The sequence below is a fragment of the Colius striatus genome, chromosome 18 (genome assembly GCF_028858725.1).
Source record: "Colius striatus isolate bColStr4 chromosome 18, bColStr4.1.hap1, whole genome shotgun sequence".
Taxonomy (NCBI): domain Eukaryota; kingdom Metazoa; phylum Chordata; class Aves; order Coliiformes; family Coliidae; genus Colius; species Colius striatus.
The window spans coordinates 9,770,742-9,788,894 of NC_084776.1; the positions used below are offsets into that span (position 1 = coordinate 9,770,742).

At 42.7% G+C, this 18,153-nt stretch overlaps 1 protein-coding gene across 5 annotated transcripts in view; it reads left to right on the forward strand.

Moving 5' to 3' along the window:
* GAS7 (growth arrest specific 7) overlaps positions 1–8,928 on the forward strand; it is a 98,193-nt gene extending 89,265 nt beyond the window's left edge. For 4 of the 5 annotated variants that reach the window (XM_062010494.1, XM_062010496.1, XM_062010495.1 and 1 more), the window contains 2 exons: positions 222–320; positions 1,009–8,928. In XM_062010494.1, coding sequence (XP_061866478.1) covers positions 222–320; positions 1,009–1,122 — 213 coding nt within the window. In that variant the 3' untranslated portion in view covers positions 1,123–8,928. The remainder of the gene's footprint in view (positions 1–221; positions 321–1,008) is intronic. The other variant, XM_062010497.1, reaches the window with a different exon arrangement.
* Positions 8,929–18,153: the final 9,225 nt, after the last annotated feature.

An 18,153-nucleotide genomic window follows, 5' to 3' on the forward strand; every position in this document is an offset into this window, starting at 1 on the left:
ACCTCCCTGGGCAGCCTCAGCCAGTGTCTCACAATGCTCTTGTTGCTTACTGACTCTGAGTCTCTGCAAATCAGAGCAATGTGCAACTGCAGAGTTCAGCTCCAAAGTGTGTCACTGGGGTAATATTGCAATGACTGGCAACCTTTTGTATGTCATCCTTTCTTTGGGCCTTCAAGCTCATCTTCCAAGAAAGGTAAGGCTTTATTTTCTTTTGTCTCCAGGAGCTTGAGAGACTAGAAGTTGAAAGGGTGGAGATGATTCGGCAGCACCTTTGCCAGTATACACAGCTGAGGCACGAGACAGACATGTTCAACCAAAGTGTAAGTCTGCTTTTTGTTCAGTCCCTGTAGTCTTTACTGCTCTTCAGCTGAGCAGGATGGTCCCTGTCGTGATCTGACTGACCTGGATCAAAAGGAGATGTGGGAAGTGTATGCAGTCAGTTGGTTAGTTTGCAGCAGTGCAGTACTACCACAGTCCTGCTGCTCCAAGACTCTGTGGTCCTGCTTATGTTTCATACTGCTGGCTCACAGCTTTTTGCTGGGGGAGACACAATGAATTGAATCACAGTTGGCCAGCATGAGTCATTATTAGCTCTCCCAAAGTGCTGCACTACTCCTTGAGGTCATCTGCTCGTGCAAGGAAGGTGGTCAATAGTTCCACTGTTGAGGGAAGGAGTAGATATGTTCTTCTTATTAAAAAATTGGATAGCTTTCAAATATTAAAGCAGGGGTTGTATGCTAACCTCAGTACAGATTGCAGGGCAGGAGTCCCAGACTGACTGGCCAAAGCCTGTCTCTGCATGATGTTAAAATCTGCCTCCTCTGCTTCCTGCTATGGAGCTTCACATTCAGATCTGGCTGTTGTCCACTGAGTCTCACGTATGTGCAGTTCTCACTGGTCTGCAAATGCAATGTAGGTGTGCCCATGGCTGCTCTACACTGCAGAGCAATGATTGTCTCTGCCTGAAATGCACCCCTGACATTTTGCTTCTTGTTTTGTTTGTTTTAGACAGTAGAGCTCGTGGATCAGTTGCTTCGGAAAGTGGATCCTGCCAAAGACAGGGAACTTTGGGTAAAAGAACACAAAACTGGAGATATCCGACCTGTGGACATGGAAATATAGACTGATCTGTAGTTGTATGTGATGAGTCCACTGAATTAACCAGGCTAATGTTGTGTTTTGAGGGGTCAGAAGAGCGTAGGGAAAAGGTTGTTCCACTACCAGACACCTTGTAATTTATGCCTGTACGGAGTATCTCTGTTACATTTAGTCATTAAAATGGTCCTCATTGTGCTAAGCCTTAAGCACCAGACATTCCAGGGTGAAGAAACCAGATGTGTCCTACCCCACCAGAGGTTCCCAATTGCACGCAGCTTCCAGAAGAAATTTGCTTTCTGGTCCAGAGAGAGCTCTGTTCTTCAGTGACTTTGTGCTACATCCCTTGCATGACTATCTTTATACAGTATGTTAGAACAACCATACAGTGAGCCTCTGGCCAGCAGGTAGATAACTATTTGAACATGGTGCAAGAGGCAAGGAAGTCCTAATCATGAATCCCAGGTCTGTCACTGACTATTTTCATGGTCATAGGCAAGTCAATTAACTGTTCTGGCTCCCCCCATCTATAAAACATGCATATCTCACAGCAGTGTTGTGCAAATACCTTTATTTCATATAACAGTTTCCCAGCATGGCAGTGAAGTGATGGCCCTTGTCCCAGAATCTGGGGAGAATACTCCTGTTCTTCCTGTTTTATACTCCCTCTCAGGGATACATAAACCCATTATCATCATGATCTCTGTCCTAGGCCAATCGGTAAGGTTGAAGGTGTTACCATCACTGTTATTTATCAGGAAAGACTTGGTTGTGCTATACCTACCTCATTAGCTGTCTGAGTGCCCTCAATGACAGAAAGAGGTTATATACCAAGGGATAAATGAGATGTTCAAAACCTTTCCTGCTTATGCAAAGTGTTTTCTCACAGCATCTCTTTAAAGACATTTCATTTGGGATCCAGGTTTAAATTGCCCTTTGTTGGTTCCTTCAGGTGAATATCACAGCCTTCAGATGTCTTTAAGTACCAAGTTTGCCCAGCTAAATGATGGGGTTTATCTTTTTAAAGCCTGATTTTCAAAGGTACCACGAATCAGTGATGGTAGATGGCATTAAATGTATGAGTAGGTGCCTGGCACTTCTGCACCACCAGATTCTTAACCTTAGGTTTTTCCTTTGTTGTCCTTACCACAAACTACCTGCCCAACACTGCTCTTGGCACGTAGTGTTATGTAGTTTGGAGACTGGTTTGGAAAAGGTATTGATTTTCTTCTCCTGCTGTTATTTCTGATTTTCTTCTCCTGCTGTTATTTCTGATTGATTCACTATTTAATATCTTTTCCTTGATTTCATACAATGACAAGTTTCTTAAGATTCTTGCTTTAGGTCCAGCAGAAACCTTGATTCTCACCACTGTGGCCTTCACTCAGTGTTTACTCTCTTCTATCTACAATTTCCCAAACTGTTGCTACTTCATTCGATCCACAAGTTATGCTTCACTTTATCTCATTGTTCCCATTCTTTTTTCCCCTGCAGCCAAAATTGCATCCTCCTTTTGTTCTACTACTACTACACTAGGTTTTGGTTCCCCAGCCTCAAATTCCTGTGATTAGATCATTAAGAATTAATCTTCCCCTTTACAAACTGAGACACAGACAAGTCTCAACCTCAAACACATTTTTGATGTTGCTGCAGTGTTATTTTTTCTGGTTTGTTATTTCAGACAGAATTGTGCTGCATTTTCCTGTTGTTTCCTGTTTCTCAACCATCTCTTTATCAGTATTAGATTAGTTCCTGTCTTGCAAATGCATTCACAACCCACGTGTTTTCTGCATCATGAACCTTTATAAGCCTTTGCCCGTTGGCAAGCACAATGCCATGGCCACTGCATGCCCAGGCTCCTGATGTGACACCTCCTGTGCTGCACTTGCATTACATGCTTCTGAATTTGTGACTCCTGTTTTCTCTTTGGTGTTGGAAGCACCTGGCATGCTCTTGTGTGAGACTCTCACAAGTTCCTGCAAAGGCCACTGCAATGGAGATAGAATGTGGTTTGCCTGAGCATCTCATAGTCCATGAGCTCTGTTGGAGTACATGTGCTTTGCTAGACTTCTGCTGCTTGAGCAGGGAAGTTTTGTGATGACCTCTCCTTTTTCTTCCTATCGATTCACTCCTTGTCCTATTAATTTTTTGGCATACCAATGTATGCTTTTCCTATCTCTACCATGCACTTTGGAGGACAGGCACTTTTTCTTCTTTAATTTAAACCACAGGTACAGGGTGAGCTTTCAAAACTTCAATGACCAAAAATAACTGGAGTACTTAATAGCTGCATCTCAGGTCAACCCCTGTATTCCAAGCTGTATTGTTTTGATTGCAAAACCAAGCTAGTTGTGCACTTTATACAGAATTCTCCTTAATAAATACCTGAAATAGAAATCTGTTATCAGTTACACTTTATTTTTCCTCTTTCTTTAAAGATGTTTGTTATTTTATCTGTTTTAGACTGGAGACACTGACCATTTGCCCAGGCTTCTATGAGGACTGAAATGTATTTTGGTTTCTCTATTAAGTGTATTTAAGCTGCTCTCAACTTTCAGTTGTATTTTCGGGTACATTTTTTTCTTTCCCCTTCTGTTCTATTTCATCAGTTTTCCTACTTGTAGTTTTTAGTCCATTGAAGCATTGCAGGAATGTGTGAGCTGCACAGAATGCCAAATCTTTGGCTGCAGTCTGAATCTCTTTTTCATCTCAATAATCTGAGGAGAGAGCTTGTACCTGGCTGTTAATCTTCACCAGACCCAGTGAACTGTTGCACAATATTGCTCTGGAGTGGGTGAGATGCTTCTTCCAGAGCAAGCCTTTCATCTGTCCATGGTGGAAGTGTTAGGGAGGTCTTTACTGTTGCAGTTTATTTCCTACATAACATGATAATCTCTTGTGGTACGACACTGCAGACCATGGGATCAGTGTTACCTGGCTCCTTCACTTCTCTGGCTGATGGAGCCTGGACAGTGTGATGCTTTACAAGCCAAGGAGTGCTGGAGCCTTTGTGCTTTTGAATGGGCAGCATCTTCAGAGAAGGTAGTGGCATGTTTGAAGAGAAGCATGGACACCTGCCCTCATGTCTGTTCCTAAGAAGGTAACTCTGAGAGTTTGAGCATTGCTCTGATCTTCTTCCATTGAGTTACAGAAGTGCAGTTGAACCCGGTCTTTCCTTGTGTGATAACTCATCCTAAACAACTCCTCCAGAGCAAAATCAAGCTTCATGTTATGTTACAACAGCGTGTGAAAAGCATGATGGTGTTGCAACATAACTGATTAATAGGAATAGCAAAATAAGTGTCTTGCCACCATAGGTACTGAGCTTAAGGGTTTTGTCCAAGCAGGTGGGTTCACAAACTTGATGCAAGTTTTCACTGTTCTAGTCACTAGAGGTATTGATCCTTTGCAGTTGAGTGACAGGAGTGTCTTGCATCTTCATATGGCTCTGGTCATGGAGCAGAAGGTGAAATTCCAATTAGCACTGTTTGCCTTCACCCAAAGAAGCACAACTAGTTGAAATCTGACTCGTGTTCTCACCTGGTAGCTCTGCTTGCCCAGGTCTTTTTTTAAAGCTCCCTGTGTTGCAGGAGTCCTGCTACTCCTGCCAAGCTCCCTCTGTATTGAAGCAATATGGTCATGTCCTTGTCTTGTGTCTTCCTGGAGATCTCAGCTTTAGCCAGAGCATTTTGGCACTGAGCTCAAGGGCTCTGTGAATTCTTATAGCTTCAGACGATTGAACATCTGAAAGACTTCAGTTACTCCCTTGTAGGATTGTTACTTCATTATTTCACACTGGGGACTTTGGAGATGGCTTTAATGATTGTAGTTAAATGTTAAAATATTGTAACAGCAGTGATAGTCACATGGAAATCTCTGCTAGGTTTCTAAAATGTTTTTGCCCCACTGTAGCCCTGCCTGAGTTGCTGGGAGTTGCTGTGCTCCCCTTCACACTGCACAGCTACAGCACACACTGAAATCATTCCTCCTTCCCTGCACAGCAGGCAGAAGCAAACTAGTGCTCTTTATCCTTTGGGCATCTGCTCAGTTTCATGTGGCAGAATTAGTTACTTTTTGTTTAACTGGCAGCCCCATGCTGTCATGTCCCTGTGTGTAGCTGTCTTGTGACAGTGTGCTGCACGCAGAGAATCTTTTTTCGGGAGGTTTTGTTGTTTGGGTTTTTTTCTTCTAACAGAAATTTTCTGTAAAACATTCACAAGAAACTTCTACATGTCCAGCAGAAGCCAAAGTTTCTCAGAAGCTCTCTATAAATTTGTCCCTGTTTTTAATGTCATTGTTTAAATATAAATAATATTTAGACTCTGTGTGGAAATGTGTACTCCTCATCTGCTCTTTGCAAGTGCTCAGCACTCCAGTTCTTGGAACACAACAGGAAGCATTTAGGTAATGAGAGACTTTGAAAATCAGGCTAACTAACAGAAATGCACAATCCTCTTTTCTCCTTCCTTGGGTACATGTATAAGGTAAACATTAAGGAATTAGAATCTCACATACTTAATGCATAAGACCTAGCTGCTCTGCATGCAGTTCCCAGCAGCTCCACGAGTGACCCAGCATCAGGTTGTGGTAGGAGCACAGCTGCAGAACATGGTCGTACAGCTCACCTTCTCATACAGCTGCAAAAAGCCAAATGGAAAATAAAGTGGAAAAAATAGTTCTGCCCATCTATTTCTTCAGTCACACACAGGGAGAAATAGAGCACTGCCTACCCAGGTGGGTCCTTCACTATCAAGCACCTTAAGAAATCCAGACCAGCACCTTGAAGGTCCCCCTGGAATGAGTAGGTGTGACTTCTTGGTGTGATCAGTTTATTGTTTCCTTCTGAACTGAAAACATATTTGCTGTTTTGTAGTAGCTAGTGTGGTCTTTGGCAGTAGTGCAACCTGCTGGGTCTGTTCCCAGAGGTGGCAGTCAGAGGGTGGTGACCTGGAGGTGGGACATTTCTTCAAAACACAATGTCAAAAAGGGGAGCTCTCAAAATTATGAGTTTTCCTGATCACAGACCTTTCTGGAAAGTCTGTAGGCTTTTTCTACCCAGCACGTGTTGAAGTAGGAGAATGAGGTCCCAGAAGTTGCCAAAGTGTTGCTGTGAAGGCGTCTGGCTGTAGGGCATTCCTCCATACAGTGGATGGGCATCCTTTGCGTATCAGGGATGCCAGACATTTTATCAGAGGAGCCTGCTGGTCACATTTAACTTAGCCAGGTGGGCAATAGTCACAGATGGATTCAAGTTAAAACCAGGCACATAGGGCAGGAAAACATTTATCTACCCCAGTGGCTTTTGAACTTCTCAACAGGAGGCACTCATCTCCCTCAGACCCTGGCAGGTCCAGTAAGGCTCATCACTCTCCGAGTTCTGCTTAGCACATGAAAATCAGTGATGAAACGTTCCCTCGTATCTATTACTTGACACAGGGCTCACCAGCTAGCACCTGATGACTACAGAATGGCTTTTGGTGTCTGGCAGCGCTGTGATGTCCTGTGCCCTTGCACTGAACTGACTCCAAGTCAGGCAGAGATGTGGCAAGCCCACGTGCAGGTATCCTCCAGGAGCTCAGAGCACAGTCTTTCTGTTGCATAATGATGACGAAGTCTTCCCTGTCAGTAAATCCTTGTCTTTTCCTCAGAAGCACTACTGTATAAGTAATATTCATTCTTTTGTCTTAGAGCAGATCTTATTCATGTAAATGTGCATCTTTCCTCTTCATTGTTACTCCATCAACCCTCCATCACTGAGATACACCAGCTCTCAGGATCTTTCATGTTGAGTTTTCATAGAATGTCTCTATTGCTTTAATGTGCTGACCAAACTCCATGCTTTGGGATATGTTCTGAGGGTGGTAAGTTCGTGCTTGTTGAAGGGTCTTCTTTTGGTTTCTGTTTGGGATTGTTCTTATCAGCCACTGGGTTTGGAAGTGCAATGACTCCTGTTTGTGCTAGTCACAGTTTGTTTTTTACCTGGACATTTTTTTCTGAAGGGACCAACACACAGCACAATCTGACTTCAGTTTCTAATCCCATTCATTCCTCAAGGGTGAAACCTTTTGTGCCTAACAATGCATTTAATTCTAAGAATTGTGCATGGATAAAGTCCTCTGTAGATCAATAAAAAAATAAGTCTTAGGTTAACTGCATAATAATTACAGGAAAAAAAAGAGAAACATTCAAATTTAATTCCCTCAACTTACATTAAGTTAAACTATATCAGGTGTGTCTTAAGAGAAGAACTCAGTGGATATTGAGAGGAAAAGCTTTTTAGCTGCTGTAATTCAGGTTCAGTGGGTGGACAAGACTATAATTTTGAATATATCAAGTCTTTCAAGACTACTTTAGTAAACAACCAACCGAGTAAATGGCTTGTATCACAACCCTACTAAAATTCTGCCAGTAGTTCCCCTTGAAGTGCCTCTTTAAATTATATCTGCTACAAGCACATAAAATACAGATTCACCCTACAAATTCCAAAACTCAGGAGCAGCCAGAATGCACAGATGTGTGCAGGATTCTCAGCCCTCTTTACTTGCTCTGCACTGTGCATTCATTTAGGACATCCACATAACCAGGAAACCTGCCCTTTTCTCACTGATCATTTACTGTCCAGCACAGTCATCCTAAATTCTTGATGCTGAAAATGGAGTAGGAAATGTTAGGCTTCAAAGCAACTGCATTGAAGGAGTGTTGTGAACCTAATCTTCTGAAACACCTTTCAGTATGGGGGTCTCAGTAGAATAAGCAGGAATATCTGCATAAAAATAATTGAGTAAGTGGCATTTGGGAGCTGTGTAAGCCTTTATTGTGGAAAATGAAAGTTTTTAAACCCTCTTCTGTTTTAAAAGCAGTTGCTGAGAAGACATTTTCTGGTACTGGAAAGCTAAAGCTGAATAGTGAATTTTTGGGGGGATTTCACATCTGCATGACATGACAATCTTAGTTGTTTGAATTTGGAAATGCTTGACCTGAAATCCCTCGTTCCTTTGGAGTCTTTTGATGTGATGGCTGAGATTTTCAGCACAGCCTAAGGAGTTCAGATGTCCACGTAACCACTCTTTTACTCCAGCATGTCAAAAACACTCTTTAGGGATAGCAGCCTCTGTCCATCATGAAAAAAGCAGGTACTAGTATTGAATAAATCTTTTCTCCTCCTTAGATGGTTTGCTTGCTTTCAGCAGCCCAACACAATGTGAAAATTCCACCCAGCAGTTGTGCAGACATTCTACCAGCAGGGATTCAGAGTTGGGCCAGGTCACCAGTCATACACTAAAACAGTTTTCTACTAAAATAAAGTTGCTTATTTGGTCCTTTTTGTGTAACTTTTGCTAAATACTTCTAAATTTCTAGGAAAGTTGTCTTTTGCCAGTACTAATGACTTATTTTTAAAGGTGTTTAACCAAAATTTTGTAACTTTCCATGAATTTTGGCTGAATAGACCCCTTAAATAGTTTATGTATCATGCTGCCTCTGTCTGGGTAACGAGTGAGTCTTGGATCATTGTGCAAATTCACAGATGGCTTTTGTTCCATAAGGACACACGAAGGAATCACTGAACTTAAAGTGAATGCAGAGAAGATTTAAGGGGCAGATCTTCAGCTTGGGTAAGCTGGCAGAGTTCGTTGGAAGCTACTTGATGTCAGCTGTGGATCTTGTCCTTCAGTGTTGAAGGCATTTCCTATACATAATTTTTCTGTCTTACTGTAAAACAATTTCATATGGTTAAACTGTATTTTCCTATATTGTTCTGCAAGTTTGTATGCACCACAGTGCTCATCTCATCTCCTGTAAAATAAACTGTACAGAGACACATCGAGCATGGAATTGTCTTCACCTGGTTGTTTTTTCTTCTGCCAAAGCCACACACCTTTTGAATGTAGCATCATCAAAGGACATTGAGGGTGGCATGTGTACATACCAACTTAATGCAGCTTGCATTTACAATCACATCACTCAGGTGTAATCTACTTCTGCTTATCCTTTTCAGATCTTCCTGTGATACTTAGACAAGTAAAGCCTCTAAAATGTCTTCTTGTTTTGAGGCCATCAAGAAACACCTGTAGTTAAGTGGTTTTCTTACTTAACCATCACCTTGCCTGCTTACCAGTCTGAATGCAGTCTGAAGTGGGCATGCTTTAAGTGATCTGTAAGTCTTCTCCAGCCAGTCAGTCCTTTACCTGCAAGTTCTGCACCCATCTCAGTTTATGAGAAGACAATGTTGTAAAATATTGTTGCTAATAAATTGTTCTACTTTGAGTATCTGAGTTGACTTGGGTGCTGGCAGGTCTTCTGACAGCACAGAAGTCACAATCAGCCTTGCCAAAATCCTGTCTAAGCTAACAGCTGTCTTCAGAAGTGACCAGCACAGGTTACTGCTGTAGAAACAGAGCTCAGTTCTGCAGGACTCAAGCACCCTTTCCCAGCAGTGTGTGCCCTGGGGACCTTGGAGGTAACAGCCACACATCACACTGGAGTTTTCTTCTAAGAATTTGTCTGCCTCTCAGAAGAGAAGAAAGATAAGACACTGAAAATTTCCAAGTAGCAGTTTGGTTTCCACAGCAGAGTGTTTGCACCTTGCCCAAAGTAGCCTAAATCTGTTTAAAAATGTCAAAATGCTGTTTCAGCCGTTGGTGTGTGATACAGAGCAGCTTGGAGACAGGGGCTTCTTGCACCCAGCATGTACTGTAGGTGCATGTTTAATATAACCCTGCAAAGCCTTGCAACCTGTTAGAACCATTTAGAACTAACCATTTTGATGCAAATTAAATGTTAGTGTGGCTCTACCTTACAAAATGGCATTTCTGTAAGTTTTTCTTATATACTCTTTCATATTGCACCACAGTTCCCAAACAAGAAAGCCTTGGGGCTGTCTGTGGCTTCAACACTGCTCCTGCTGTGATAAAAGCAGTTAGTCAACAATAGCCCTACCAAACAGAAAGCATCACCCTATGACGCTGATATAGGTCTGGGGTCTGCAGTGTCTTTCCTTGCAGTGCCCAGTAATTATTTCCTCCTTTGAAGGAAATGCCCTCCACTCCTTCATGAGGTGTACCTCATAACTCATGTCTGATAACCCAGTAGACAGCAGGTTAGTAACAACAGGATCTAAGGAACGTTTAATTGACTGTTTCCTAGTTATAAGAGAAAACCCTCTATCAGTCTTGTGTTTGGCAAATGAGCACCCCATCCTGTGCTCACAGTTTGAGATCTTGCACAGGGCTTTATGTTTAAGAAGTTAAAGGCTCATTTTAAATTGCTACTCCTAACTCACCTTGAAGTCCAGGGGTGTGAAAGCTTCCTCTCAATAGCCTTCTACATCTTTTCCCAACCCATATTATTTTTCAAGTGTACCTGCTGTACTTCTCCCTTTTGTACCCTACAGCTGGGAATTCTTCTCCATTACCTGAAGTTGAAACAAGCCAGGAAAGCTTGTTTTCTTCACAAAACCTTCCTGCTAGAAGTATTCAAATTCACCAAAAAAGAACAAAAGAAAAAGATAAAAAGCTGGTAATTCTATGATTCTATCATTCCTCTGAGGCTGCATAGTCAAGCTGCACACTCCTATGGTGAGGATGTCATAAAAATGTCACTGAAACACCTTTAGTTTACTTGGAGAAAGGTTTTGCTCCAAGCAATGCTGGAGCCAGAGATTCAGCCTCTGGTGGCAGAAGGTCCTGCAGCTGTATGGACTATGGCAGGGCTTTGCTGAAGGAGCACGAGGCATGTGCTGTGTGTGCACCCTTCCCTGCCTCAGTGGGGATTTCCACCTCTGGAGACAGAACACAAAGCAGCAAATTGAAAAAGAAAAAAAAGTGAGTTTCAAGAACATATCCAGGGTCTTCTGTAAGCCCAAATTTGCTTGGGTTTTGTGGTTAAAACAGGACATGCTCTGGCAAGTCCCTGCACTCTTCTGCTACTGCCCCAGGGGTGAACTCAGCAGTCTGTTATGAGTACATGCATTCGTATGAGATCCATGCTGCTTTGGTTTACACTGGAGATCTGAAGAGTTCAGATTGAGAGGATCCAGCTCTATTCTGGTTACAGATAAGAAACACACCAGGTGCTTCAGAAGAGCATAGTTAAAAGACCAGTCACTGAGACAAACAGGGAAAGCAACAGTCTAATCGGTAGCATGATTAAATCTATTTATCACAGCAAAGATATCTGCTAAAAATAGCACTGGAAATGAATCTGAACACGGGGTAAAGGGCTTCTAGGCATTTATTTTCAAAATAGAGGAGATGATATTGTGTCAGACATAGCTTTTCCGTGTATTTTTCACTTTAAGCAACTTGTTGCCTGAGTAGAAACCTCGGGATTCTTTCCCAGTGTCCTTTCACCCTCCTGCAGTTCAAAGCTGTTTCTGCATTACCGAGGCAGGTTTGGGAGTGCACGTTTCAGCATCTTACACTAGATGTCAGTGTGCCCTTTTTTTGCCTTACAGGGCTTCAGATTAGGGTGTCTCTAGAGGACTGCAGCTGTGTCAGCTAACAAGGTGTGTTAGCAGGGCTGGTGAGGGATCACGAGCAGGCACAGACCCAGCAGCATAGGAATCCATCACCTCCACCACAACTGGGAAAGCCAGCTGCTTCTTACAATCTGGCTTTATTGCCATAATTGACTCACTCTTAATTGTGATCAGCCTACAGTGCCTCAGTGGCTGAGCAATGGTGTCAGGAAACAGCAAGAGAAAGGACTCCCTGAGGGTGGAACTAACCAGGAGCTAAGCAGAGACCAGGGGCACAGAGACACCGGGTGCTGGTGATGGGATGCATTGACATCACACATTGCAAGGTGAGATGATGAACCAGGTTCATTGGTGGAATGTTGTCAGAAGTAATAGCCATTGAGACAGACACAGGACTGGAAGACAAGGCTACAACAAAGGTCTGTGGTCCATCAAAGAGGCAAAGCTGGAGACTGCTGCACCTACAGCATAGCTTAGACCCCTACAATGTAGGTCAGGCCTGAACTTAAATGGGTACCATGGGTAGAGATGGGGGCCCCAGGTCAGTCTGGTGTGGGCAGTTAAGTCTTATTAGTATACTTAGTGGCCTGACAGTGATTTGTTGGACTTGTCCATATCCGTGTTGGCCAGCATATGAATACAAGAAGAGGAAAGTCTGCTTTGCAAGGTTTGGGATGGACAGAGAACCAAACTGCAGAAGAGATGCTGGTGTTGATCTGTACTCTCAGGGAAGGGTTCACACAAGACCATTGAATAAGAGCAGTTATTTGATTGTGAGACAAATGAAGATGTTAAACATTCTACAAGCTGAATGCTCTGAAAGTGTTTTTGAAGCCTCACAGGTCTTTCTGACCTATGTCCTTCATGAAGCCCTTAAAAGCAAAGCTATGTGTGAAGCCAAAGTAATTGGTTTAACTTGGCTCTTGTAATCTTTCCTGGTTTGCTACACAGGTGCCAACTGCCATTTCCATCCTGTGGTTTCATGAAATAAAATGGCAATTTCTGAACTGATGGTCAGGATAAAATGGCCCAAGGAATGCTGTTTGCACACCTTACATTGAGCTAACCTCACAAGTGAACTTTTGGCAGTCAGGGTCTTCCATCCTGATTGAAACTGCAGAAACACTAATGTCACATTTCTTACTCAAAGAATCCTGCTTGTATAAATTACTGTCTTGGACCTTATACAAAGGGAAAAAAAATTACAAACAGGCACTAGTGAAGTATTTATTGTAGGGACAAACAGTCCAGCCTTGCTGCTTAATGCTGCATGCTCTGTTTGCACTGCTTTTTTCACAAGTCCCTGAAAGTAGAGGATGAGAACATTTAGCTCTGATTTTATTTTGACTTCCTGTTTTATAAAGTAGAAAACCAAACACTCTGGCTCCTGGAGCTACAGCATAAGTTATAGTCTTGTTATTTACAGAGCTATGAGATTTTTTTGGTATGCTTAGCAAAGGCTTTAAGACTGCCTAATTTGTCTCTGCTTGTTTGTGCAAAGAGACTAGAACTCTTTTTCTATCAGCTGCTTGGATGTCTTTAGGCTGACTTCTCCAATATGCCTGCTCAGAGGTCCAGGAGCTCTTCTCACTGCTGGCAACTCTATTTAAAAGGAGGAAAGGATGCTGAATGGTGCTGTGCTTAGTGTGGAAATATGGGAGCCAAGTCAGGACACCCTCAGCTCTGCTCACAGTCCTCAGGAATCTTTCATGCTTGTTCATATTATCATGAAAATGCCTGCAAACATGTTAGGCTTGTACCCTTCAGTGTATCATTAACTGCCTGGATGCTGTGGTGCTTACATGTGTAGTCAATGTCTTTTTTGTCCTTTGTTGCTTCATGCTTTTCCTCAGTCTTCTCTGTTGCTGAAACAAACTAATGTCTTACTTCCCAATTCCATGAAATGTACCACTTTACTTTAGGCCAAAGGTCTATACAGTCCAATATGTTGGCACAGACAGTGGCCAGTAAGAACCAGTGTCTTGGAGAAGGGTGGGAGAAGAAAGCTTTGCAATGAAATACACTGTGATTCCTAGATCCCACTTTGAACCTCTGGTGACCCCTGCTCAGGGACTCTCTTCTTTCTCCCCAGCACTGACAGTGTTATATTTAAACTTGACAGATTTTGTTTTCTCCCATGAGATGGTTTGAACACACAAACTTCCCACAACGTTGTGTAGAAAACAGCTGCACAGCACAGTCATGGACAGCAGCATCTCATTCTGCTTCCTACTCATCTGCATGGTCTCCAGGTTAATTTGTCTTAGTTCTTGCATGGGAAGAGACAGCTACTTGCCTTCTGTAGTCAACCCATAATCTGACAGCTCACTGCCCCAATCATTTATTGTTCAGAGTGCACAGTTCTGATCCTCAAATCTTCCTGCTCTATGCCTGACCTAGCTCTGCCCTGTCCTCTCCAGATGAGATGAATAGAACTACACAAGGTATTTAAGATGTAGGCCCACTGAAGGAAAGGTAATGCTGAGTAGATATTTCTTTCCTAATAATACATAGCACTCTTTTCTTTACGTTGTGTTTTCTCCTGACAGTTGCTCTGCTCTGTAATTCCTTGCCTCAGAATTAATAGGAAATTTAGCTTGCAACTTTAAGAAAATATTGCTTGAAGGTGGAGGTGTAGGGATACAATTATTTTGCCCCAGTTTGGTCAGTAGATAAGTTAGACCTTCTCCCATCCCAGCCTCAACATCCTAGCGAGATGCCAATAGTTTGAGCAGGTTGTCACAGGAGACTTTGTTCCTCTGCTTTATTACAGTTGTCACTTCTCTCTTTGCATGGGAACAAAAGAGAACATTAGTGCTGGAGTGTCTCCTGGACATCCAATCACAGAATCATTTCAGCTGGCAGAGGCCTTTAAGCTCATGGAGTGCAGCCTCTGTCCCAGCCCCATCAACCACCAGCCCATTGCCCTCAGTGCAACACCCACCCAGCTCTGAAACCCTTCCAGGGACAGTGACTCCAGCAGCTCCCTGGGCAGCCCCTTCCAATGCCTGACAGCCCTGGCAGCAAAGAAATTCCTCCTCAGAGCCAGCTTCAGCCTCCCCTGGTGCAACTTGAGGCCATTTCCTCCTGTTCTATTGTTTGTCACTAGGGAGAACAGACCCACCTCTGCCTCACTACATCCTTTTTTCAGGTAGTTGTAGAGAGTGAGAAGGTCTCCCCTGAGCCTTCTCTTCTCCAGGCTGAACAGTCTCAGATCCCTCAGCTGCTCCTCATAGGAGACGTGCTCAAAATCCTTTCCTAGCTTGGTAGCCCAGCTCTGGATCCTCTCCAGATCCTCAATGTGCTCTACAGAGGGGCCCAAAACTGGACACAGTATTGGAGGTGTGGCCTCACCAAAGCTGAGTCCAGGGGACTGATCACCTCCCTGCTCCTGCTGACAACACTGTTCCTGATCCAGGCCAGGATGCCCTTGGCCTTCTTGGCCACCTGGGCACGCTGCTGGCTCATGTTCAGTTGCTGTCAACCAACACTCCCAAGTCCCTCTCTGCCTGGCAGCTTTCCAGCCACCGGAAAGTACAGGACCTAGCACTTGGCCTTATTGAAACTCATGGCATTGGCCTTGGCCTATCTAAATCATTCTGTAAAGCTTCCCTGCCCTCAAGCCAATCAACATTTCCACCCAGCTTGGTGTCATCTGCAAACTCACCAAGGGTTTCTTTCATAGGATTCAGGGAGGTGTCACATGTGCGACTCTGCCTTACTTCACATCTGTTTGATGCCTCGTGAAGTGAGCACATCACACATGACAGAACTGGCACATCTCTCCCAATCTACTGGATTTATTCCATATTTTGAAAAGTAAAAACAAGTATTATTGATTCCAAGGCATGACAGATAGAGAGCTCTCCCAGCTGGAGTGTTTGTGCTTTACTATTTGAGCCCTTGAGGCACAGACCCTGGTATGTAGAAGCAATATATTTAAACAAAGCATGTAAGTACACATTAATAATTAGCATTTAGTTGGCATTTCTGGCCATAGAAGGAGCCATTGTGTCTGGAAGGTTGTGCTTTATGTGTGGCTAAACCATAAAAATTTATAACATGTCTCACAGCAGATTATTAAGATCGTGTAAGCCTTATTTGTACAAATCAGATCAGTTATCACACTGCATCTAGTGGGAAAGCTCTGTTGACTCCCATGAGCTATTTTGGGCTTGAAATTCATTTGTTTTGTCACACAAGTTTTGATAGAAAGCAAAATCCTTGGCAAACACAACTTCAAAGCTGTGGGAATCAGGTTTTATTATGGGTTGTCTCTGATGTCCTGAGTGGGAATATCCCACCTTGTCTATCTTAGTGGACTGACTCAGCAGAGATCAAACTTGTCAGGACCATGGGAGGATGGACTGTCTTGTTGAGAGGGAAGAAGCCTTTAGCTCACACCAGTCTTTCTCATAAGGCAACGACAGTGGAAATCTGGGGAGTAAAGGTCAGTGCTTGATGAAGGGAAAAAATCCTGTTACTAGGTCTACACAAGCACAAAATCCTCGACTAGAATCAAAGTGTTTGTTGTCTAGTAATTAATTTATGTGCAAATTGAGTAATTAATTTACTCAAAACATCTCTTGCAAACACCAGTTTGGGTTAATCTATCTCATCAACCTGTTATTTTGTCTGAGAAAGATCATATTTCTTGTCCTTTCTCCTCTTTCTGTGCCTCCAGTCTATGCACTGGCAGGGACCTTGTCGAGTCATCCAGCTTCTGACTCATATCCCAGGGATCTGCTGCAGCTCTTCTTATCAGCACCCCTGGCTGCAATGTCCTTCCTGTAGCCCTGGGACTCCACAAAGTGTGGAAGGGAAATCCCAGGAGGATACTGAGCTGCAGACCTTCCCTTTCCTAGGAGGAGAGTCAGCTGTTTTCTCTGACTCTTTCCAGAGCTGACTCTTGTAACACATTGGAGTTGTTGAATCTGCTGCTGTCTTCTGGACTGCTTAATATTTTCTTTAGAACTGAGGAGCTTGGACTATTTCTGTAGAGATACATTGTGTGTGTGGCCATCCAGATTTAAGAATTTCTGTACTTGATTGATACAATAAATAATGCTATTTTTTATGATGAAACTTGCTGACTTTTTTCTATTTACAAAATGCTTTCTGAAGGGATCCAGGGTCTGCTTATATTGAAAAAAAGTTAACTTTTATAAATTGAAAGAGGCAAGAAGACCACAGAGAAAGGAAAACACACCTGGCAGGGACTGCTTTTGAAAGCAAGGAAAATAGTTTCTTGACTATTTGAAATACTTTAAAATGTGATTAAAAAGCAAACTAGCTTGGTAAAATCTTGCCATTGTAACATTTTTAGCATCCAAGTAAAATGACTCTAAACCATTCCAAACTTTTATTTTCTTAAACAACAGCTCCAGAAGAAAGAAGCCTCTTTTTAAATTGGAAATCATAGAATAGTAAGGGTTGGAAGGGACCTTTAGAGATCATCCAGTCCAACCCCCTACAGAAGCAGGTCAACCTAGATCAGGTCACATAGGATCTCAGTAGGACCTGCTTCTACAGGGGGGTTAGACTGAATGATCTCTAAAGGTCCCTTCCAACCCCTACCATTCTATGATTCTGTGCTTTTAAGGGGTGGTGGAGAAATCCACTGCATTAAATTGCTACATAAGCAGAGTGCAAATTCTTCAATATCAAATATTTACATTTTATTAATCTTTTACTGAAATATAGGTGAAGTTCTTAACACTGATAGAACTGGAAAAGAAATGCTTCTTGAAAAGTACCAGAAATATTGACCTTGTGCTAGTCACTGAATTTACATGTTCTTTGCCAGAAAACAGTATATCATAATTGCTAAAGTTTACATGTTAAACATTTGTAGAATGATAAATAATTTTTGAAGCATTGCTGAGATATATAAGCTGCATAAAGCTGCTCAAACTGTAGGCAACCTATCTCAAAATAGTGCCACTTGCACTTAGAAAGCTCTAAGGATGAAGCTCTCTCCATGAGGAGACAGATGCAGGGGAAGCCAGGAGGGCAGCCACAGGATCTGGCACCTGGTAGAAAGAAGATGTATGAATAGAGCCCATTAACAGCCCTGAAAACCATTGATTTGACATGCAACTTTTTCATAGAAGCAAAGACTGGTTGAGGTGTGAAAGGAATTCTGGAAGTCAATGGGTCCAACCTCCCTGCTCAAGCAGGACCACCTAGAGCCAGTGGTGCAGGGTAGGTGGTATTACATTTGCAGGCATTTAGGTTAAAATATAGTGGTTGCCAGTGAAGTACAGGAAAAAATAGTAACAAATGCTATGTAAATAGATAGGCTAGATAGTTACATTTGTGTGTGTGTCTGGGCTATACATTTAAATTATAGATAAACATTGTTTGTTGATCTTTCTGCAGTCTTTCCCTTTCAGTTCTCGTGCTCACAAATTTGGCTCATAGACTATCAGCAAACTTAATTGAACTTCATAGGTCTCTGGGTGAGCTGTACTTGGCAAAATTTCATTATGGCTCTTGTTAAATGCTGGAAGAAGGATTTCATCATATTCTTTTGCTGCTGTCACAATCCCGTGTCATTTTCCACTTTGGCTCCTGTGGTA